Raw genomic sequence first — 22,921 nt, forward strand, 5'->3', positions numbered from 1 at the left:
TTTCTACAAGAAAAGCACTAGCTGTATCCTATATTTCTTTATTGGTAGTTGTGGCGACTTTTTTTTTTTTTTAAAGCATGCAATCCTTTTCCTTTCTTACCACTTTGAACAATCTGATGTCATAAAACATAGTTTACGTGCTACTTAGTTTGACATGTTAGGAAAGCATAACAGCTGCAGCAGAACCTACAAACAGAGTATCAAAGGAGACTATTAACATCATTGAATACTTGAGTCAAAATCATGATACCAGACACTCCTTAGTGATGACTGCGTTTGTTTTACAAATGGTTGAGTTTTAGCAGCTGCTATCGGAAACAATATCCATTCTTAAGGAAATCAGCCCTGAGTGCTCCCTGGAAGGACAGATCGTGAAGCTGAGGCTCCAATACTTTGGCCACCTCATGAGAAGAGAAGAATCCTTGGAAAAGACCCTGATGTTGGGAAAGATTGAGGGCACTAGGAGAAGGGGACGACAGAGGACAAGATGGTTGGACAGTGTTCTCGAAGCTACGAACATGAGTTTGACCAAACTACGGGAGGCAGTGGAAGACAGGAGTGCCTGGCGTGCTATGGTCCATGGGGTCACGAAGAGTCGGACACGACTAAACGACTAAACAACAACAATCGGAAACAATACGACCCCTACAGGTAACATTAGAAATGGGCAAACTCTTCCTGGATTGACTTGGGAATGGAAATGTTCCCAGTCTCTCAGTCTGCTGACTGTCAGCTAGTATATTGAGGTGATGTAGAAGAGGGAGGGAATAATAAAATCTTCCTCTCGCAGGGAGTTTCAGGATAACAGCATTATGAAACATCAAGCAAAGCAACATGTAAAGAATACAACATTAAATATGTCTAATCTACGGACAAGAATGTGCTGTGGACAAATGCAGCTCACATTTGCTTCAAAGAACTCCATTCCTAAACACTGAGAGAACACGTGAACTGAGAGAATTTCTGTATCTGCATCTGCTTAGTTCCCCGACAACTGGGCTTCTATCACATTTTGTATTTTAGAATATATGCCTTCACCCTTAGGACTCTTGTTGTTATCTCTTTGCTCAATTGTGCTAATCGCAGGCAACGGTGAGGCCATGTAGAAGTGGGTTGTTTCGTGTAAGAGTCAGCAGCTGAGGTAGACAGAACATCTCCTTACTGTAAAAGAAAAAGACTGAAGTTAAAGGATGCTAACAAAGCCAGCGATAGGTTTGGGAGGTGGGGAGGTGTTTTGGGTAAAGGTATCATATTAAATCAGCCAACATGGCGACTAGAAGATTAGACAACAGCTCTCATCATGCAATTTCTATTGGTCCTTTTGAAAATTGCAGTCCAACATCTGCAGCACATCAAGTTGGTTACATCTGTCCTGCACAAGTCCAGAGCCATAGTGCCTCAGGCCTAGGGCCGGCCCACACGAGGCAAGGATTGTTCAGGCTGTTTTGTCAGCCTGCCAGCCTTCATTTTCATTTCATTTCACTTTTAATTTGTATACATCTTTTCTATATTACTATATTTTATCTATATATATAAAAATGTAAAAATCGTGAAACTGCGTTCTACACTTTTCTCCGTAACCGCTTGACCGATCGTCCTGAAATTTTGACACAACGATCCAGGCCACTCCCTGAGCATTGTTGGGGGCAAAAATCCCTCAAATCACACACCTGGGCAGGTGGCGTAGTACCCTCCTCCACCCCCTCCCTTCCTGTGAAATCTAAGCCACACCCACAAACCAAATGACATCATCAACCAAGCAACTGAAACCACCGAGGCGGCCATTATCAGACAGACTAGGCCGCTTTCCAGACTAGGCCAAGTGGAGGTAGGGGGGGACGAATAGAGGGCAGGGATAAGTAATGGGTCAGAACAGGGGGGGGGGGAGACACAGGGATGAAACCTGCCCTCTCCACAATATCTCACCTCGGCTTTGCAGACTAGGCCGCTTTCCAGACTAGGCCAAGTGGAGGTGGGGTGTGTGTGAATAGAGGGCAGGGATAAGTAATGGGTCAGAACGGGGGGGGGGAACACACGGATGAAACCTGCCCTCTCCACAGTATCTCGCCTCAGAGGCTCAGGGGTATCTGAAGGGGGGCTATTACTCTCCATTTCACAGACTAACGCACAGCAACGCGTGCAGGGCCAGCTAGTATTACTATATTTCTATATTACTATAGAAAAGTCGGTTTACAAGCTGAAGAAACAACAAAACATACAGCAAAGATCGCGCACTTTATAACAACCTGATCCAATACCAAAAAGTCATAATGCAAACCTAACTTTAAAATATACAACTTGTATCAAATAAAGCAATATTCAATTGGACTGTAATAGTAAACAGTAGAATTATAGGTCAGCAAATAATGAACAGTTTACACTTGATTACAATAAAAAATTACTAAACTATAATCAATAAAAATAATGGAAGGTCACAATGCAATGGAAGGCCACAAAACATACAAAACCATGTAAAAGGATGGGACATGCAAGGCAACTACAGTGATATAGGTCTAGGTTTGGGAGGCAATGGCTTGTTTTATATTACCAGTTTCTCCCACACAGGTGGGCATTGTTTGGCCTTTGAGAGCAACCCCTAAAGGGAAGAAATCCCTCACGTTAACCTCTTGATTATCTGTGTGGACCCCAAAGACCATAAAATAAAGACCGAAAAAAGGCTTTCCATTCCTCACTCGGTAAAATTCCCTTGCCGGTTGAGTCCTTAGAAACGATGCATCTTGGTTACCTGGTGTCGACAGGCAGGGGAGCAGTACAGAACTGGCCCAAAACAGGAGTCTCATCTTTATTCCTTCTCCAGGTCTTGTGACGGTACTGCAGCATCATGTTTTTCATCTGGCACAGCGGGGCAGAGTGTGTCAGGAGGCCCTTGCCTAAGGTCTGCTGCTTGGGTCTGCGAAACACAACAAGGGGATGCGAGGGAACAACAGGGACTTTTTGTGCATGCAGGATAAATGTGTGGGTTTTGTTTGCTCACCCGAACTTTAAGGTGTTTTTAGACAATCCTTTACATGCCCCGTTCACATATTTTGGGAATAATAATAATAATAATAATAATAATAATAATAATAATATATTTATACCCCACCCATCTGGCTGGGTTTCCCCAGCCACTCTGGGCTGCTCCCAACAGAATAATAAAAACACGATAAAAGATCAAACTTTAAAAACTTCCCTAAACAGGGTTGCCTTCAGATGTCTTATAAACGTCAGGTGGTTGTTTATTTAACATCTGACGGGAGGGCATTCCAGAGGGCGGGCACCACTACCGAGAAGGCCTTCCGCCTGGTTCCCTGTAGCTTCACTTCTTGCACTGAGGGAACCGCCAAAAGGCCCTCGGAGCTGGCTGGACCTCAGTGTCCACACAATATCACCAGCTTTCTGTAAATAGCTCGTGTTCCCCCAGCTGTTGTTCCATAAAGGTAAAGGTAAGGGGACCCCTGACCATTAGGTCCAGTCGTGACCGACTCTGGGGTTGCGGCACTCAATTCTCGTTATTGGCCGAGGGAGCCGGTGTACAGCTTCCAGGTCATGTGGCCAGCATGACAAAGCCGCTTCTGGTGAACCAGAGCAGCACACGGAAATGCCGTTTACCTTCCCGCTGTAGCACTTTATCTACTTGCACTTTGACATGCTTTCGAACTGCTAAGTTGGCAGGAGCTGGGACCGAGCAACGGGAGCTCACCCCGTCACAGGGATTCAATCCGCCGACCTTCTGATCGGCAAGCCCTAGGCTCCGTGGTTTAACCCACAGCACCACCCATGTCCCCAATTGTTCCATGTTGCCCCCCTATTCCATTTACCCCAGGGGTGCCCAAACTTTTTTCAAAGAGGGCCAGATTTGATGAAGTGAACATAAGTGAGGGCCGACCACAGGGGCCAGATTGAACTCACCGGTGGGCCTAATCCGGCCCACCGGCAGGTTCAATCCAGCCCCTGTGGTCGGGCTTTGGACATGCCTGATTTACCCCCACCCCGAGCCCACTAGGAAATAGTAGCACAAACTCTACCAGTGTGTATGCCCTATATTTCTACTTTCCAGTCCTTTGATGGATGTGTAGTCTTTTACACGTGCAATGCGATTCTGGGAGGTTAATCCCTGCACCTTTTCACTTCCTTCCTAGGTGCACCTTCACCATTACATTTCCCTCAACACCTGTTTGTGTGTGTGTGTGTGTGTGTCCCTTCCTCTTTCTTTCATTGTTTAGTTTCCTAAGCTTTACAAAAGGGAAGAGTTAAAACGGGGGGGGGGGGAGCAAGGTTTCCTCCAGGGTGCAAAAAGGGGGTGAAATTGCCCAAGATGATTTCCTAACATGTTTGGGAAGTCCCATCACCTTCCCGTTTGGTAAAAAGAGAGAAGTTGCTCCACAATCTTTTTGCTCTGTCAGGTTTAGCATAGTAAACAAAGCATGCAAGGATGCCAGCTGGCAGCTGAAGAGCTGTTCTCTTGTGGCAGAAAGAACAAAGGAGTCAGATGACAAGCCTCTTGCAGAAAAGAGGGATGTAGCTTGTCTTCCCTCAACAATCTTTATATATATATTGCACACATTAACAACAACAATTTACAGTCCCATATTTACAGTTCTAAACAAGAGAGGCCAATTATCCAAGGGGTGGAATGAAAGAACAGTGGCCCCAATAACCAAGAAAGATAACAAGACTGACCCAGCAAAGTTTAAACTAATCTCCCTATTCTCAGCAATGAGCAAACGGTAAAATGTTCTGATAAAAAGGTAAAGGACCATTGACAGTTAAGTTCAGTCGCAAACAACTCTGTGGTTGCGGCGCTCATATCACTTTACTGGCCGAGGGAGCCGATGTTCGTCCGCAGAGAGTTTTCCGGGTCATGTGGCCAGCATGACTTAAGCTGCTTCTGGCGAACGAGAGCAGCACACGGAAACGCCGTTTAACTTCCCGCCGGAGCAGTACCTAATTATCTACTTGCACTTTGACGTGCAAAACTATTCAACCCTCTAGGGGTGGACAACTAGGTGGTTTGCTGGGACACGTAGGTGGCGCTGTGCTCTAAACCACTGAGCCTCCTGGGCTTGCCAATCGGAAGGTGGGCAGTTCGAATGCCCACAACGGAGTGAGCTCTTGTTGCTCTGTCTCAGCTCTTGCCAACCTAACAGTTCGAAAGCACGCCAGTGCAAGTAGATAAATAGGTAACACTGTGGCAGGAAGGTAAACGGCGTTTCCGTGAGCTCTGGTTTCCATCATGGTTTCCCGTTGCACCAGAAGCGGTTTAGTCATGCTGGCCCCATGACCTGGAAAGCTGTCTCTGGACAAACGCCGGCTCCCTTGCCCTGAAAGCGAGGTGAGTGCCACAACCCCATAGTCGCTGTTGACTGGACTTAACCCTCCAGGGGTCCTTTACTTTCACCTTTTTTTTACCTGTTGGTGCCCCCTACTGTTCAATTTGTACTTAAGCAATATTGCAACTACCCCTATCCAGTGCTGCTCATAGTCCAAGTTGTCCTGGGGACAGATTCTTTCCTACTGCATGCCAATGGTAGTGTTTTTCTTTATTTCAAAGAAAATGCAATTTCCTGGCTCACACATTTGTTATTAACATAAACTGAAAGCGTGTCTCAGAGAACTGATGAGTTAAGTGCCTGGCCCTGACTGTCAAGGGCCCTCTCCATCCGAAGGAATGCACATGGGAGATAGTTAAATCTTTATTGTCAAAGCTGACACAGTCATTTCTGCAGCTCCGAATACCCACGCACACCAGTCTAGTGTCTAAACAGCTATTTCCCGGTCCACGCCCTTTGGAGCAGTTGCAGCAACAGGGGACCACTCCCCTCTATCAGTTTATGTACCTTCCCCTGATGGGCTGCACACACACAGCCCCAGAGTCTATGCCTGCGTGGAAGCTTTCAAAGGCTTCCATGAGCTAGGTCACCTTGTGTCAGGGTTGTTGCGACTACTCTAGAGTAACGACTTTCCACATGCTTGTCTTTTAACAGTCTTTATTGGTGCACTCTATTTACAGTGTAATGAGCTGTTGGATGCATGTCTGCTCATTCCGATCCAGAATCTGACACTGCCCCTTTACGCGACTTTGACCAACATAAAAGCCGCGGGACAGTGAATCTCCTCCCCTTTCTCCTCCTCCTTAATTCCGGTGCCGGGGGAAAGGGTCTACGATCTGTTTTTTCCCTGTCCCCCCTTTCCGCCTCTTTCTCTTCCTGTCTGTGGAGCAGGGGCTCTCCCATGCTGCCAGAGACCTGGCACTCTCTCTCCGTTTCCTGACTAGCCCCTTCAGACCCCGCACTTTCATGGCTGCTCGGGGATGAACTGCTCCTGATGAGAGGGGGAGGTTCTCTATAATCTCTCCCCCTAACACCTTGGATTCATCCCACATTGAAATTTTGGCTCTGAAGGGGGCCATAGTTCTACAACAACGTGGTTCTGCAAGCAGATGTGGATGCCATGGGCTGTTTCAGGGACGTGCATGCCAGTTGCCAGTGTTTTGAGACAGAACAACCATCTTCAGACTGGCCCATTCCTTGTGCTGAAAAGCTGGAGGCTGAACACCCACTTCTCTGGTTCTGTGGTGCTCAATGTCCCCATGTGCCCCCTTATCCTTCCCAGTCAGGCATTCTCCAGGCAGAATGCTACTAGCTTGCAAGGAACACTTTCAAGTACAATGGTTGCAGTCCATGGTAAGGAATCGCATGAGTTGCCGCTCGCTTTCACCTGCTAAACTAATGAATAAAAAAGACGTGTCTTTGGTCAATTGTGTGTTCCTTGGCCGAGTTTGGTGGAAATATGGGAGGAGTGGCCTGATTAAGGGAAGTGGTTCATAATACAATAATGTGCTTCTAGGTGAATGATCTCGGTGGGGTGGATCTTCTCCAGGAAATTGGTGAAGGTCCAAAGTAATAATCCTCTGTTATTTTGGGGAAGGGGGAGGGGAAATGTCTACTCTTGGGTGGAAGTTTGTGCTGCTGTTATATTCCACAAATGTGACTGTTGCAGAGTCTCTCGTGAAGATACGTAGGCTGCAATCCTGTACACACTCACCTTGGAGTAAGTCACATTGGACTTAACGGGCCTTACTTTTGAACTACCATGCGTAGTATTGCACGCTCAACTAAGCAAATCTTGAAAGGAAAAGGGGACAGAGAGAATCATGAGAAGCACACCAAAATTGTCCGTTGTTACTTACATGATAATGCTGGTGCTGAATGAGGAGTTGGTGCTGAGAAAGGCTACCTCAATGTTGGTGTCCGAAGTCCTCGTCGTCTGCATGCGAAATTCTACCAGGCTATGGTACACTAGGCAACAGAGATCATATTTTGGGCAAAAAGCACTGAATATCTTTAGCCTCCGGCTTTAACAGAAGATGGCCGCTATGTCTTTTGCAAAGCCACCCATAATTTACCCCTCATCAAACCATTTAACTGCTCCTTTGTTAAAGGTTAGAGTTAGGGTTAAGGTTAGGAACTGACATAATCCACAGCTCTGGAAGCATTTTACAGATTTTTCAGAGCTGGTTCCTCAGCGTCAAGTGGTGCCATGCAGGGGGGCACCAGAGACCTTAACACTACAGACTGAACTTTTCTATCTCTGAGCATGAATGCTTTTTACTGGAGCCAATTCACACATTCAATTCCAGCCATCAAGTGTAGAGAAATCGAGTCACGCAACCAGCATTCGTGAAGCAGTAGCCCCCACAAGCCCCTTTCAGATCTTTAAATCGTACATGCTACGTGTGCAGGCGGGAGCAGGGTCGTAGCAGCTGTTCCCACTCCTGACCTACACATTTATCTGAAGATCTGCACAGATCAGGGGTTGCCAGCATGGAACCAGCACGCCTGAATATACCTCTTATGGGGCCTGCGAATGGTCTCAGTAAATATACCTTTAAAATCCATAATGCATTAGACTGTTTGCTCCTCTTGCTAAATTCCTGTTTGCATTGGCTCAGCCTCTCCTACAGCGAGCATGCCTCCTTAAACCTACCCACAGTTCATTGGGTTCTAGGACTGGACACCTGTTTTAATTTCTATTCTGAACAGAAAAGAGGTGCATAGCACAGGCATCCCCAAACTTCGGCCCTCCAGATGTTTTGGACTACAATTCCCATCATCCCTGACCACTGGTCCTGTTAGCTAGGGAACATGGGAGTTGTAGGCCAAAACATCTGGAGGGCCGCAGTTTGGGGATGCCTGATATAGCATCTACCTGTAAGTATGGCCATGAGTTTGACCAAACTGCGGGAGGCAGTGGAAGACAGGAGTTCCATGGGTCGGACATGACTAAACAACAACAACAACAACAACAACAACAACAACAATAACTGTAAGTATGGCAGTGGCTGGTGTAGGGATTTTTCCTCTGGGGACCAATGGGAAGGGGATGCCCCCACATTTTGTGGCCCCATCTATTTTTCTTTTTCTTTTTAAAGATGTGGAAGCCATTTTCTTTTATGCTACACACCCTCTCCAGCCATTTTGTGCTAGGCCATGGCACTGCGGCAGCCATTTTGTGCAACTAACACCCAATGCACTTTCCTCAAAAATCCAAATGTGCTCACTGGCCCCCAAAAGATTGGTAGTAGATCATGGCATTGTGCTCCATCCATGCCCTACAAGTTTATTTGATAGTCTACATAAAGCCTAGATACTGTATGTGCTCTGTGTGTCTAGAGGTCTCCCATGTGATTGTGAAAAAACACAGTTCCCAATCACATGGAGAGAGATGTGCATTGTGCAGGCTCTATGCAGGCCTTCAAACAAATGTGCACAAGTCAAATGTGCGAGAACAGTGCATGAGAGCCCATTTCCTACACTACATGTATAAGGGGCGCTCTGTGGGATTTTGATATTCTCTGCTGTTGCCTTGAAATACCAAGAAAATCTCAGACCTCTGGATGTACTCACCACAGTATGGTGCTGACGTAGCTGTGGCCAAGTAAACCTTTACCTCTGTCGGTAGTTTTCCCATGTGGACTCCTCCATTGTCTAGCAGTCCTAAAACAAGAATAAAGTTTCCAGTCCTTATGTCTGTGAAGTATGTGACCTGGTGAAATTCAGTATGTGAGAGGAAGGCTGGATAAGATACCCAGCAGTCAAGGGGGAGGCCTTCAGTCCTCAGCATAGCATAGCACAGCTACGGTAGCAGATGTAGAATATATGTGAAATGAGAAAATACATCTCTTTTTTGCTTATTGTGCATGGGGTATACAAACTGCCAAACAAATCTTTTAGAATAACTCGGGTTGAGGATATTTGGTTTTAGAGAAGAAAACAGAGCCTTTGCAGACATGTGCGCTGTATCTATGTATGTGTCACAATGGGCGGGGTATAAATTATTATTATTATTATTATTATTATTATTATTATTATTATCACCACCACTGAATATATTTCTGTAACTTTGTGTTAAGCATAAGCAAGATCAGAATCTAGATCACAAAACAAGACCATCTCTAGGCTCGTTTCTCATACATCCCTTCTTTGGTGATTTTATTTTCTATTGTCTGAGCAAAGAGAGGGAATGAGAACAAAGCAGTTTTGTTACTAAGAGACTGTTTATGGTCACATTTGCAGCTCAGGGCAGCACACATGAATTTACTCTCATTTTAGCCTCACAACAGCCCTCTGAGCTTCATGGATATGCTGGGAATTGTGGCCAAGTCTACTCAGCATAGCACAAGACTGGCTCACAGAGCACGTATATGTAAAAGCTTCATAATTTTGAAAGTGAAAATATCAATTGGGAGCAGGGGAGGTGTTTTGCTACTCCTCTTCTTTGGTGTTAGCTGTCACCACAAGTAAGAGACTGTTTGCTTGAGTTGACACCTCGTACCTTACCAAGGGTTGCCTCCCGGTCCAAACAAGGAAAGGTCTGTGATTAGTAAAGCAAAAACCACCACAGAGCCTAAGGCAGGGGTCCCCAGACTACGGCCTGGGGGCCACATACGGCCCCCGAGGCTCTTTTATGCAGCCCCCGGGGACCCCCGCCGCCCGCTCTTACCGGCACGGTGCGGCGTCGCTGCCGACTTCTGACCCGGAAAAGCGACGGAAAAAGCTTGTGCTTATGCACAAGCGTCATTTCCGGTGTACTTCCAGGTCAGAGGAGGCTTCTGCACATGCACACAAGCTATTTACGGCACTTTCCAGGTTGGGAGTGTGCCAGAAATAGCGTTTGTGCATGCGCATGGGTGCGCTCCCCCACCCTCCGGCCCACCACACAATTGGCGCGGCGGGCATCCGGCCCAAAGCTGGGTAGGTTTGGGGAACCCTGGCCTAAGGCCTGGCTGCTTCTTTGAAGATGAGGAAGTGGTTAACTCTTTCCTCCGAACTACTTTCCCGCAATGTGAAGCAACCAATCTCTCTCACACAAAGAGACAAGCTGGTAGCTCTGCGAAGAAAAACAAAAACACCCCAAGAACAGCACCTGTATATCTGCGTTTCCCCCTTTCCTTACAGACCTAAGAACAGCTGGGGGTGGGGTGGGAGGTCTGGTTCTCTCCAAGCCTTTAACCAGAGAATCCCTTCTCAGGTATTTTCCATTCCCACACCTGCCCAGTCTTAGTCGGAAGGGATGTAGTAGGAAATGGTAGGAAATAACCCATCCCTGTGATATCTCTGTGGTAGGAGCGACCAGAGTGTGGGAAAGCCAAGTGGTAGTAAAAACCACAGAAACTCTGGCCTGAGCTGAGTATAGAGTACAAAGCAAGGCAAGTGGCTGTTTACTTGAGGGTGTATCAGGAAGACAAAGACAGATGTACCTCGGAAGTTGAACGGAATCCATTCCAGAAGTCCGTTCAACTTCTGAAACATTTGGAAACCAAAGCGCGGCTTCCGATTGGCTGCAGGAAGCTCCTGCAGCCAATCGGAAGCCGCGGAAGCCCCGTCAGACGTTTGGCTTCCAAAAGAAAATTCGAAAACCCGAACACTCACTTCCGGTTTCCGATCATTCAGGAGCAGGAACTCTCAAGGTGTTCAGGGGCCGAGGTACGACTGTACTTCATTATCAGTCTCTTTTATATATGAATGCATATGGTACAGATAAAGGCACACAAATTGGATCTCCAGACCTGGACTGCAGTTCTAGATCTGATTATTGGTCACTTCAAATTATCCCATGTGCCCTGGCAGGTGTTTCATGGGTACCAAACACACTCATTTCTGAAGAAGTGTGCATGCACACGAAAGCTTATACCCAGAACCACCTTAGTTGGTCTCCAAGGTGTTACTGGACAATTTTTTAATTTATTTCGACTGCGTCAGACCAACACAGCTACGTACCTGGATCTACACTCATTTCGGTTAATCTGTGTCGCAGCTCAGGAGTAGGAGATCACCTGACTGGGTTACCTGTCTCATGCTTCCCCTCCTGCTGCTGCTTGAGAGGATGGCCACCAAGGTGGGCCATTGGCTTGCCTTTCTCACTCTGCATGGGGTCAAATAAGCCCGCTTCATAACCCATGCTTTGAGGCTGGCTTGTTTAGCAACCAGCCATTTAAACCAGAATTTCTGATTTGCACGTACTGCAGAGAATATTTAAATCTGAAAGGATTCTCAGCAGACCTCTTTCTCCTGCCCACACAGGATGCAGAAGGGCGTGAGTCTGGTGCTGCTTTGCCGAGGCTGATTCATATAGTGTCAAACCACAGTTTAAAGGCAAAGCAACTCACGAAACCATTGGCAGGGGTGCTTGCGTCGATTCTGGCTATTTAATCTTACATTCTGCCATTCAGAGTTTATGTCTGCAATTCCGTCTATTTCCTAAAGGTAAAGGGACCCCTGACCATTAGGTCCAGTCGTGACCGACTCTGGGGTTGCACGCTCATCTCGCATTATTGTACAGCTTCCAGGTCATGTGGCCAGCATGACAAAGCCGCTTCTTGCAAACCAGAGCAGCACATGGAAACGCCGTTTACCTTCCCGCTGTAGCGGTTCCTATTTATCTACTTGCATTTTGACATGCTTTCGAACTGCTAGGTTGGCAGGAGCTGGGACCAAGCAATGGGAGCTCACCCCGTCGCAGGAATTGGAACCGCCGACTTTCTGATCAGAATTACAATATGATTGTTAAGGACAGTAAGACTTCAGCTCCACTCCTGACTGTCAAGCTTTTTCTATTTCCCCATGAAGACTGGATCCCCGACACCTCACCTACATTCAAAATTTCCAGCCAAATTCTAGATTCCTGAATCCCTCTTCATGCCTGGTGCTGCTTCTAACTCATCTAAGTGGCAAGCTGAGCAACGTACCTATTGTTGGACAGGAGAGGGGGAAAGGGTTAAAACAGTCCAAGCAGTGGCCAGTTAAGAAATCCTGGTAACTCGAGCAAGGGAACGCCATCATGGGGCAGGGGTCAGTCAAGGCGCTAATGTAGAAATGCACCGATCTCATATGGTCGCAGATCAGGTAGTTATAGCCTGAAGAGGAGAAAAACAGCATATAAAATGAGGCAACCACTCCTAATTATCAACTCAGCGGATGGAATAGCATTTCTCACCTTTGGCAAAGAATCCAGAAGCATTGGGTTGCCATATGTCCGGGGGAAATCGGACATGCCATCTTTTTGGGAGCCAACACGCCCATCAAGGTGGATTTTTACATTTTAAAGGAAATGTCCAGGTTTTTTTGGATTTTGGGGGGGCTTAGGCTTGAGCTGCTCTGCACGCCGCAACTGCAGCCACTGCCAGCCTGAGCCGGGGAAACAGGCGTGCGGGCCCTCTTTCGCCAGCTTGGGCTAGCAGTGGCTTGGGCTATCCTCTTTTTTTGCTCTTCAAGATATGGCAACCTTATTCTGGATTAACAAATAAGCATGTAAGCTTGTGGATGCAAGCTACTATTTGCTCTGATGTTATATGGCAGCGGTAGATTGTTTTAGAAACAAATTCATCTAAAGGAGAAATATCGTAATTCGATAAAATATTAGTAGAATTGCACATAGATGCTGTGTTTTTATTATGTTGGAATCCACCGACAGTAGAGTAGAGTTGTTGTTGTTGTTGTTGTTGCAACAGAAAGTGTCAAAAATATTTATAGGAATCTGATCTCAATGTAAACATCACCATAAATACATGGGAGCACCATATGGGGTAAAATATATTTTAAGGCTATATCAGCCCATATTATTTTACCACTTAGGCTTTTTTTAGTTACGTTTCTCTAAATAAATATCAGAGAAAATTCAATAAAACTAGTGCACATATAACACACCAGTTAAGCTATGAAACTCAATTCCACATGTTGTGGAGAGTGTCTACAACAATTAAGCTACCTGTGGCTTTTTAGAGATTTTAAGATGTATTTCTCTTTCCGCTTAGTTTCAATGTATCGATGTGGGGTTTATTATCTATTTGTTTGCCCTGGGCAACAAGATAAAGTGACTGACAAATTTAATAAAAATAAAATAATAAATTGAGGAACTTGCTGCCATGGGTTGTATTCAGTGCTAAGTGAACGTGGACATCAGTGCAAAGATTTCTGCCCTTGTGGATCCTGCTGCCCGAGACAGTCACCTCACCATACCTGTCAAGTTCCTGCCTGATAAATAAGGGATCGGACCGGAAGTAGCAGACCGGAAGTAGCGCTGCCGCCATTTTGGACCTGGGCGGAGCATGCTCAGAAGCGACTTTTGATGCTGCTCTGCCCTGTTCCAAAATGGCCACCGCACCAGAAGTCGCGCTGCAGCCATTTTGGAACTGGGCAGAGCAGCATCAAAAGTCGCTTCTGAGCATGCTCCGCCCAGTTCCAGAATGGCCGCCGTGCCAGAATAAACCGGGGGAAAACAAAAAAATCCGTTTTTTTCGGCTGGGAACAGCCGGAAAAACGGGGGTTTCCCAGGGAATACGGGAGACTTGGCAGCTATGCACCTCACCTTGCCTTGGGGGTGGACCGGGTCAGCTGGCAAACCTGCTATTACTTTGACAGCACTTACTGGAATGAGAAGGAGTGGCAAAAGCAGGAGTTGAATAGAGGGACCTCCTGATATAGTCTAACTCCATTTCATTGAAAACTTGCAGTGATAAATGGTTAGGAGTGATGAATGGCAATGAAAAGCAGCTTCTATTAGTAAGCTCACCAGATGATATAAAACGGGGACATCCAGGCTGATCTCTGCCACCATTGACATAGTAATCAATGTGGCCAACAGGTATCCGGATACCAAAATCTGAAAGAAGACTTGAGTTAGGATTGCACTTCTATCTCACATTCAAAATATTCCATCTGGATATTCAGGGCAAAGTCCCAGTTAGAAGGGTTGACCACAAATGGAAAATCGATTAACCTAATTCACAAAACCTTTGTGTGTGTCTTTGTGCAAATTATCTTGTATCTTCTCCTGGCCAGGAATATAGAGTGGTAGGGACAACATTCACAAAGTGGCCACCTTGATTAGAGAGCTTGGATCTCCTGCACATTCACCACCGCAGGAAGCAGGCTGTTTTTGTTGGTATCTTCATAAAACTCAGCTCCAGCTCTCCACGTTGCAGAAGGAGGGGCAAACAAAGGGCTTGGGAAGCATCATGGGATTGGCAAATGCAACCAACGTACTGTCTGCATCTGTGTGAATGGCTTCCACAAAGACAGCATCTCCAGGATCTAGGCGCTCTTCGCGGCTGGCCTTGGTATACTTGGGCCCTGCAGGATCCAGACCTGGAATATGGATGAAAAACAGTATCTGGGTCTCTGGGAAGTCTGTGGCTAGGGCTGGATCTAGACACATCAAAGAGGCGATTTAGTTCAACGCGTGGCAAACTCATACAGGGAAATCTGGTAGGGAAAGATGGGACTCCACAGCGCCATCTAGTGTCGCAGTGGTATATTGCATATACAATGCATATACTGTACATGTAAAGCATTTTTTCTTTACCTATCTAGCCAAGAACTACTGGTTCTTTTGCTTGGGCTGCAGCCCTGGTAGATGAGACAATCTGGCTCCGGGGACAGCTTAGCCTCAAACCAAATTGCAGCAAAAGCATTTCTTACACCAAAATGCTCGGGAATATCAAGGGACTATTTTTTTAAATAAAAAATCATATTCAAAGCACCACTGAAGGGAAAGAAGACAGTGATAGCCACTGCCAGATTGACAAAAATTTGTTGGCAAGAATCTGCACAACCGCCCCCTCTCCCAGCCATGATCTCTCCACTTCCTCCTGACCTCCCTTTCAGATATGCCTGCCCACTCCCTACCCTGCTTTCAGCCAGTCAACATATCTAGCTCCATCTTATGGGGGTGGGGGTACAGATTGTGATGACTCAGTGATGCGGGGGAAGAGACTTTGCAAGTTCTCAGAGGTCTTAGCTACAAAGTTCCCCAACTTTGGAAACTTTCTGGCTCTGTTTGCTGCACCCCCTCATTGCTGGAGTAGCCCAGACGCCCTCAGTAGTTTCCCATCCAATGCAATAGGCCTTGCTCTCGGCCCAGGGATGATCACTAGATGAGAGCAGAGGGCAACCTTGAGGTTTCAGTGGTTGGGACAGAAGAGCCAAAAGATGCCCCCATGTTGGCCAAACCTGAATAACAGGCTGCGAGAGGAACAGGAACAATGGCGCCCCCTCAGCCCAACCTCCATTTTGCTTGCCTCCCGCTGGGCCACCTTCCAGGAGTAACCACATAATTTTGCTGCCCTACTAAAACGCCACCTGAGGAGTGGGCCCCCTTTTACGTCCCCCTCCAGATGTGGCACTGGTGAGAGAAATTATAAAAATTGTGACTGGAGAGTCCCGGCTGAAATATGCCTAGAGTCAGATTTCATCTAGCACTCTGGGTTCAGCAGCTTTGGCGTTCGGAGGTGGAAAAGGTTTTGATGTTGTGCAAAGTGTGTAATTGCAGTTCCTTCCTCTGCAGGAAGATGTACTGCAAGAAAGGCAAAAGCAGACAAGAAAATGTCTCAGGAGAGGTACACTGATGCTCTTTGCAAATATGTAAAGGTTTGGGGTGGGTGTAAATCTTGCCCCTCAGAACACCCCTTTGGGGGGAAGGACTTAAAACAGGCCTACACATTGCTGCTTTAAGTTCTATGGACTGAGCCCCAGCTCAGCAGGTCTCTAGCTCAGCCAAAGTGGGCTTGCAGCAGTTTAGCCCAAGATCCAAACTCTTTTATGGCAGTGGATCCTGGATTTGGCTTGTGCTGTAATCCTCAACATTTTGTAGTGACTATTAAACATCTGTCTGCATCCTACATTTCTCTCACCATCAACTTTTTTCTTAATACATTGTGCCAAATAGTTTAGCTATTCCAATTAATTCTATAAATATTGATCCCTACCAGCCCTTGATTTGTGTGTGTGTGTGTGTGTGTGTGTGTGTGTAAGTTTTATTAAATTTTCTGTTTTGCAATTTAAAATACTCGTTTTACATCCTTAAGATATCAGTGACTTCTCTTCTCTTTCCATGGTTCATTTTACATATCATAAATCCCTGCATATTTTACAAAAACTATACCATTCAGTATTCCATTATTACATCCATCAAAACTTGTTTACACTGTTTAATTTATATTAATTCTGCCAGCGTTTTCAGCTGTATACAATTATTTCCCATATATTCAATAAACATTTTTAAACATACGTTCTTCTTGTTCTCTTATTCTATATGTTAAGTCTGTGAGTTGTGCATATTCTGTCAACTTAAGTTGCCATTCTTCTTTAGTTGGGACCTCACTTGTTTTCTGTTTTTGGGCTAACAAACATGGGCTACAGTGGGAACATACATAAATAACCTCAAAAAAGGTTTAAAAGGTTATCCAGCCCTTGATGTTTGATTGTGGATATGTCAAACTAGTCAGACCAATAGGATTGCTAGAAGTCACCTCGATAGGTGTAATGGCCTGGCAAAGTGGCCAAGAATCCTTCATTTCAGGGGTTTTTTCATGGGCTAATATAGAAGTTTTCCCTTTTTATTCTCCTTACCAGTAATCCTTCCCAGTCGGCCTTCAAAGAAATGGCCTACCAAACCCCCGGCATGGGCTCCAAGGCTCACCCCAATAAGGTGGATGGACTTCTCAGGCACTCCCAAGTCCTGAAAAGTTAAGATGAACAGGATTAATTGATGCAATTTCAGCATTTTGTCTTCCCTAAAGCCCTTCCGGTGGGTCTCATCACTGCTGCCTTTCCCTTTGTCTTGCAAGCCTTTTGGTTGGATGGTCACTAGCAACAGCTCCCCACATGCACAGTGCATAGGCACATCAGAACAGGGGTTGGTTAGAAAGCAAAGCTATCAGTGGCATAGCATGCGTTGCTGGCACCCCGGGCAAGGCAAGGATTGCTCCCCCTAACCTCCTTGCAGGCCTTGTGCAGGAGGCAATAAGGGGACTTTGCTGTGCCCCAGCAGTGGTTGCTCCTCATGGAGCCCGCTTGCCAGTTGCTGCATTCACACGCTCAGCGAGCTCCTGCTGGGAGCATCAGCTGGTGCTCTTGGGCAGGCTTGGTGGCATCCCAGCTGGCCTAGGAGGAGGGTGGCGGAGAGCTGGCCAAGGCACCAAGCACAGCCTTCCCTGGCCATCTCTCCTTGGCCACTTGAAATGTGTTTTATGTGATGGGCCAATGGCCATAATAATAAATATCATCATCCCTTGGCCACTGTTATGTACTGCTGATTGGTCCGCAGGAGCCACCCAATCCAGCTCCAGGTGGAAGTGAATCAGCAGCCTGATTGGCCCACAGGTGCGGCCCTGAAAGTAGCCAATCACGCAAGGCCCATTGTGTAAATAATGTATATAAGCAGACGTTTTGGGGAAAGGGTGATTCTTCTCTTCTTCTATTGCTACTACAAGCCGAATAAAGAGAATGAAATTCACTCTCGACTCTGAGTATATTTCAGCCACACAGCACGAGGGCAGGTACCCAGCTGATCCCAGCCGAGTGGGCAGCTCTCCTCTCTGTGCTCCCACCACGGGGTGGATGCTTTTCTGGCCGGCAGCAGTTCTGCCCGGGGCAGGCGTCCCTTCGCTGGCCATGAGGAGGAGGTGGTACCGTTGCAGCCCTAAAGGTCCAGCCCGTGTGTGACTTGCCTCCCAATGGCTCCGGAAGGCAGCAGCCACACGAGGGAGCCTGTCGTGAGGGCGCTGGGTTGTGCCCTGTCAGAATTCAGTCCCCGGGGCCCCCTTGCCCCACCATGCTATGCCAGTGGAGGCTATAGAATGAAAAGTTGAAGAGGAAGAAAGGAAGAGGAAGGAGGAGAGGAAATGGACACACTGAGAGAGAGGAAAAGGAGAAGTCCCCTTGGGGCTTCTGTTGAGCTTTCTAGCCCCTCTGCTTCACACTCATACACACACACACACACACACACACACACTCCTCCCCTTTCCTTCCTATCAAGTCTCCAGCTGAACCCAGAAGTCTCTCATCCCTCCTCTGTGGGAATAGGGCTTTAAAGCCCGTTTTGGGCTTTAAAGAAAGTTAGAAAGAGTGAATAAAAGGGTCAATATTTTAAAAAGTCATAACAATTAACTGGGAACAGAGAGGAAGGGATAACTGGGGAAGCTGTTACAGGAGGAAGAAATGAATGTGAAAGGAGTATGGAGCAGAAATGGAAACCGTCAGTTTACAGGTGGGAATAGGACACAATTTTAGTGTTAGAAGAGAAGAAATGACAGGACATGAGTAAAAAGCTTTTTCTTTCTTTTTTTTAGAAGCATGGAGGGGGAGGGAAAATATAAAATAAAATCTTTTCAGAACTCAGAGTCTCTGGACCTGCAGGTTCTTTCTATAGTAGGGAGTCTGAGACAAAGTCTTTACCCAGCTTGGGGAATGCTGAAGTGTGGAACTCCCTGAGGTGGCAAAGAATTTAGCAACTTTCAGGGAGGGATTAGATATATAGAGAAAATTATGTCTGTAATTGCCAGTTGACTATGTTCCTCTCTACACTACCATTTTGTAGCTGCTTGGCCCATTTCTGTGAAACACCCAAACTCAGAAACACATTTCCACCTACCAGCAATTTGCGAATAAAACTGGCTATTTCTAGTGCCAACTTCATCACATTTTCCACTGCGGCATAATAGGCTGCTGTGCTTCCATGGACCCAGTCGACAGCAATCACATTGGCTTGGGCTGCCTGGAGCAAGGCCTTAATCAGCCCATCTATCCAGGAGGGCTTCGTACCGAGGACCCTGGGAAGACAGAAGCAAATGAATGCATGAGCTCATGCACGCTTGCTTTTGCACTTTGGGGGCTGGAGCACTGCACCCCCAAATTTGGAGAAGCGTAAATTCCAACGGATAACTGTGTTTCGTTTTGCATATTGTTTGAGGGAGTACAAATTAGGGAGTTTCACATGCTATTAAAATGTGAACCGAACCAAACTCCTCCCGCATCCCTAGTTGCTGCACATGCTTCTTGAAGATGCAGCCAGCAGAATACAATGGGGGACCACATTGGCCAGAAGGTAGCCCCTGCAGGCCCCTTATGCATGCTTATAACATACAAAGGGGTTCATTTGAAAAGCCGGACTGTTAAGCTTTCGATGGCTGGTCTTGTGTTTTTCCTTAGTAGTGATTCTTCCCCACTGCAATCTATTTTTATTGCATTCATCTTCACCTTGGGCCATCTAAAGTCCCCACATAAATGGAAAAGCTGTAAACAAGAAAAATGGCTGCCACTTAATTCAACTTTAGCTTGACCGTCCATTTTTGTATGTTTGTACCTGAAACCATGGATGATTATTTTGGTTCCCAAGGTGGCATCGAAACTGGAGTTTTGCAGGTCCTCACGTGTGGAAAGCAGCTGTCCACAGCTGGGGTTGGAAGAGGAGAACAGGAGAAACTGAACTTTGAGGCTGCTGCCGCGTAATAAGCTTGCAGACTGGAAATCGGTGCATGCTTGGCTTCTTGTAAAATTTCCAGACCCTGAAAGGAGATGTAAGCAAAGTACGCACAATCAGCTGTTACGTAACAAAAGCACCAAATAAAACTTCTGTGGCATTATTAAACGGTCCTTCAAAGACCAAGGATCCGTTTCCAGTGTTTGCATAGCTTCTCTGAAGCTTCCTACATCCCATCTCTTTAACTATGCACAAGAGAAGTTGTTGAAGGTCTCAGACAACTTTGGAGAAATCGTTTTTTGCCTGGACTCTTTCAGCCTGGATTCTGATCTTATTTGGCCAACACTGGGGTGTTGGCCAATGCTACTCTCTCCTCAAGGATACAATAATATGTCAGGGGATCAAATAGGCTACCCCCCCATCACAACCTCAACATTCCATGGCTCAGCTTTCCTCCGCACAGGTATGAAAAGCTACTGCATGCAGGACCCTGTTGGTGTTTTGAATAAATCTTATTTTTAATAAATCTTATTTTTTTTACTTTCAAACTGAGAGGTGCAAGGGCCACCCAGATTTGGTTTTAGAAGATGATGATGATCTACTGTTAGTATAAGGCAGTGTTTTTCAACCTTTTTTGGGCAAAGGCACACTTGTTTCATGAAAAAAATCAGGAGGCACACCACCATTAGAAAATGTTAAAAAAATTAACTCTGTGCCTATATTGACTATATATAAAGTAATTCTCCCACGGCACACCAGGCAACATCTCGCAGCACACTAGTGTGCCGCGGAACAGTGGTTGAAAAACACTGGTATAAGGTAAAAGTAACTGACAAAAGAAATAATATTAATCTTCAATTTCTCTGTATTTTTACCTTTCCCCCATCCATTTCTTCTTAAGTAAATAATCCATCTCCTTTTCAAACTCTGCTTGCCCAACTGCACACAGCTTAGTTCCCAGTGCACATATTTTCCCATTGCACAAAATGTTTCCGGCCGTGCAGCAGAACAAATCCTGAGGGGGCGAGGTTGCCTCCCTTTGCTTTACTGTAGCCCATCTCCTTTAACCTGCACTACTTGGGCCTGCAAAAAAGAGGAGTACTGAGCATATGGTTGAGAGCTCAGCTTGAGAGATCACCAGTTGTGCACACCTCCTTTATCTCAACCCACCTGCATGTTCTGCATGCCTTCGTTTGCATTACGATTTGTTGAGCTCACTGTCAAAATGCACCATGGCCAGAGGCATCCTGGCTCTCTCCACTTCTGCCATTCAAACTGCTGCCAGTATCTTCCTTACCTGCACCAACAAAGATGAAAAGCAGTTGTACCATGATCGCTAAGACAGGATATCTCCTTGGGTCAGTAACCATCTTCCCTGTTGGGTCCTTCATTCTTATAGTAGAGAATGGGTGTGTGAACTAAAGCCCAGCGGATCAGTTTGGGGTCTTGGTTAATGGTCAACAAGCACTGAGGCTTGGGGAACTGAGCAGGCTCATTTCCCCTTTGCAACCATCAATTGAATTCGGGAATCAGCTTAGTAGGAGGAGTTCTAAGTGCTGCTTTCTATGCATTTCAATGACCCCTCTGTTCAGACCGCTGGACAAACACTGGTGAATCAAAGCCACACAACCATCTGGCAAAGAGTCAAAGCACTGTTTACTAACTCTGTTTCAAAAGATAGGGATGGAATGAAGCTGTTGACTGGCGGCCTCAGATCAATGGCAATAGGCTGTGCAAAAGATGCTGCAAACAAGACAGGAGAAAGTCTGTCTCCAAGGGCACTTTGTACCCAATGAATTAATTTCCCAAGCTGCTGCTCTGTCTTACATGTGAAAGTAACAAAGGTCCAATTTAGGCAAAGGATGGATTGCCCTGAAGGTACACCACCAGAATTTGCCCTGCTAGGATTGTGTCAGTCAATTACGATTGCCTGGAATGTGTGAAGGACTGCACCTGATGAAATATTAATATTTTGAACCTTTTGATAGCTATCACGTCTGTCCCCTCATGTCTGCCTGTGTTATTTATTGGTGGATGGGGATAAATAAATAGGTATCATAGGAGCCAACTCCTAGGGGCCGTGGGGGCTTTGGCCCCCTCAATGAAATATTTGAGGGGGCCAGGCCCCCACAAAGTTGATGTGCATTTCCATTCAAATGGTGTGTGTGTGCACTGCACCATGTGATCAATTATGTGGGGACACCCACAATATTTTATTCAAGTTGGCACCCCTGCTAGGTATAAGGAGTTTTTGTTTGCCTTAGCAGCTCAAAATTTCATTGCACAACGTGGGATTCTGTGTATTGGGGACCACCTTATATCAAGATGCACTTCTATACTGTTTGCATTTTTAGCGTTTTTGTGATGACCAATGGTTTCTAACAAATAAACTTGGCTAGCTGCTGACTCCCTGTACTTATCTGCTCTCTATCATTCTTCCCATGCCATCCTTCCTTTCAGTTCATTTCAAGCAGTTTTCTGGTGCACTGCTCTCCGAGCAGGCTGGCAGGGGAAGTGGGAAAACCCAGCTGGGAGAGGGAGTTGCAAGGAGCATCAATAATTGGAGAAAGAGTTAAGCACCTGTTGTAAGAATGTTAAGGTTTTTTATATATAAAATAATTGTTCATAAACATGTACATCTCAAGGCAGCCCTGTTTAGGGAAGCTTTTAATGTGTGATGGATTTCTGTATTTTAATGTTTGATGGATTTCTGTATTTTAGAATTTCTGTTTTGTTGGAAGCCGCCCAGAGTGGCTGGGGGAACCCGGCCAGATGGGCGGGGTATAAATAATAAATTATTATTATTATTATTATTATTATTATTATACATGAATGTACAGTACAGGCACATGTCTGAAGCAGCACAGGAAGACAGGCCTGACTGACACCATTTTGACTCTCTCTGACCAGGTGTTCCTCTGCAAGGAAGAAGGAGGGTGGGGAAAACCTTCTCATTGTCTCAGGAATTAAAGTGATAATCCCTGGCATCCTGATAACTGAGTGCCAGACAAAAGGGTGTGATTAACTTGGCTGGTAAACAGGAAAATGTAAATATACATTTTTTTTACTTGATTAGGTTTTGGGGGCAGGGGGCAGGGTCCAGGATGCTCAGATTACTGCCACCAGACCTCCCCTTTCATGATGTACCTATGATGAATTT

General features: G+C 46.0%; 1 protein-coding gene across 1 annotated transcript; it reads right to left on the minus strand.

Annotated features, from left to right (window-relative positions):
- Positions 1–33: 33 nt before the first annotated feature.
- Positions 34–21,495, minus strand: PLA1A (phospholipase A1 member A). Its single transcript, XM_035140980.2, has 11 exons — positions 21,059–21,495; positions 19,645–19,846; positions 18,934–19,111; positions 16,911–17,019; positions 14,547–14,648; positions 14,074–14,163; positions 12,251–12,418; positions 8,910–8,999; positions 7,193–7,301; positions 2,747–2,911; positions 34–1,161 (listed from the first exon to the last, which is right to left on the minus strand). The coding sequence occupies exons 1-11, from the start codon at positions 21,150–21,152 to the stop codon at positions 1,077–1,079; spliced, it is 1,392 nt and encodes a 463-aa protein (XP_034996871.1). The 5' UTR covers positions 21,153–21,495; the 3' UTR covers positions 34–1,076.
- Between the last annotated feature and the right edge of the window lie 1,426 nt (positions 21,496–22,921).

The sequence above is a fragment of the Zootoca vivipara genome, chromosome 16 (genome assembly GCF_963506605.1).
Source record: "Zootoca vivipara chromosome 16, rZooViv1.1, whole genome shotgun sequence".
In the NCBI taxonomy this organism is placed as follows: Eukaryota; Metazoa; Chordata; class Lepidosauria; order Squamata; family Lacertidae; genus Zootoca; species Zootoca vivipara.

Excerpts from the sequence above, each read along its gene's own strand:
- PLA1A (XM_035140980.2), bottom strand. The coding sequence starts at position 21,152 with ATGAAGGACCCAACAGGGAAGATGGTTACTGACCCAAGGAGATATCCT. Across the intron at positions 19,847-21,058 it reads TTTCATCTTTGTTGGTGCAG|GGTCTGGAAATTTTACAAGA; the intron begins GTAAGGAAGATA and ends ATCTCCTTTCAG. Across the intron at positions 7,302-8,909 it reads TACGTCAGCACCATACTGTG|TGTACCATAGCCTGGTAGAA; the intron begins GTGAGTACATCC and ends TCTGTTGCCTAG.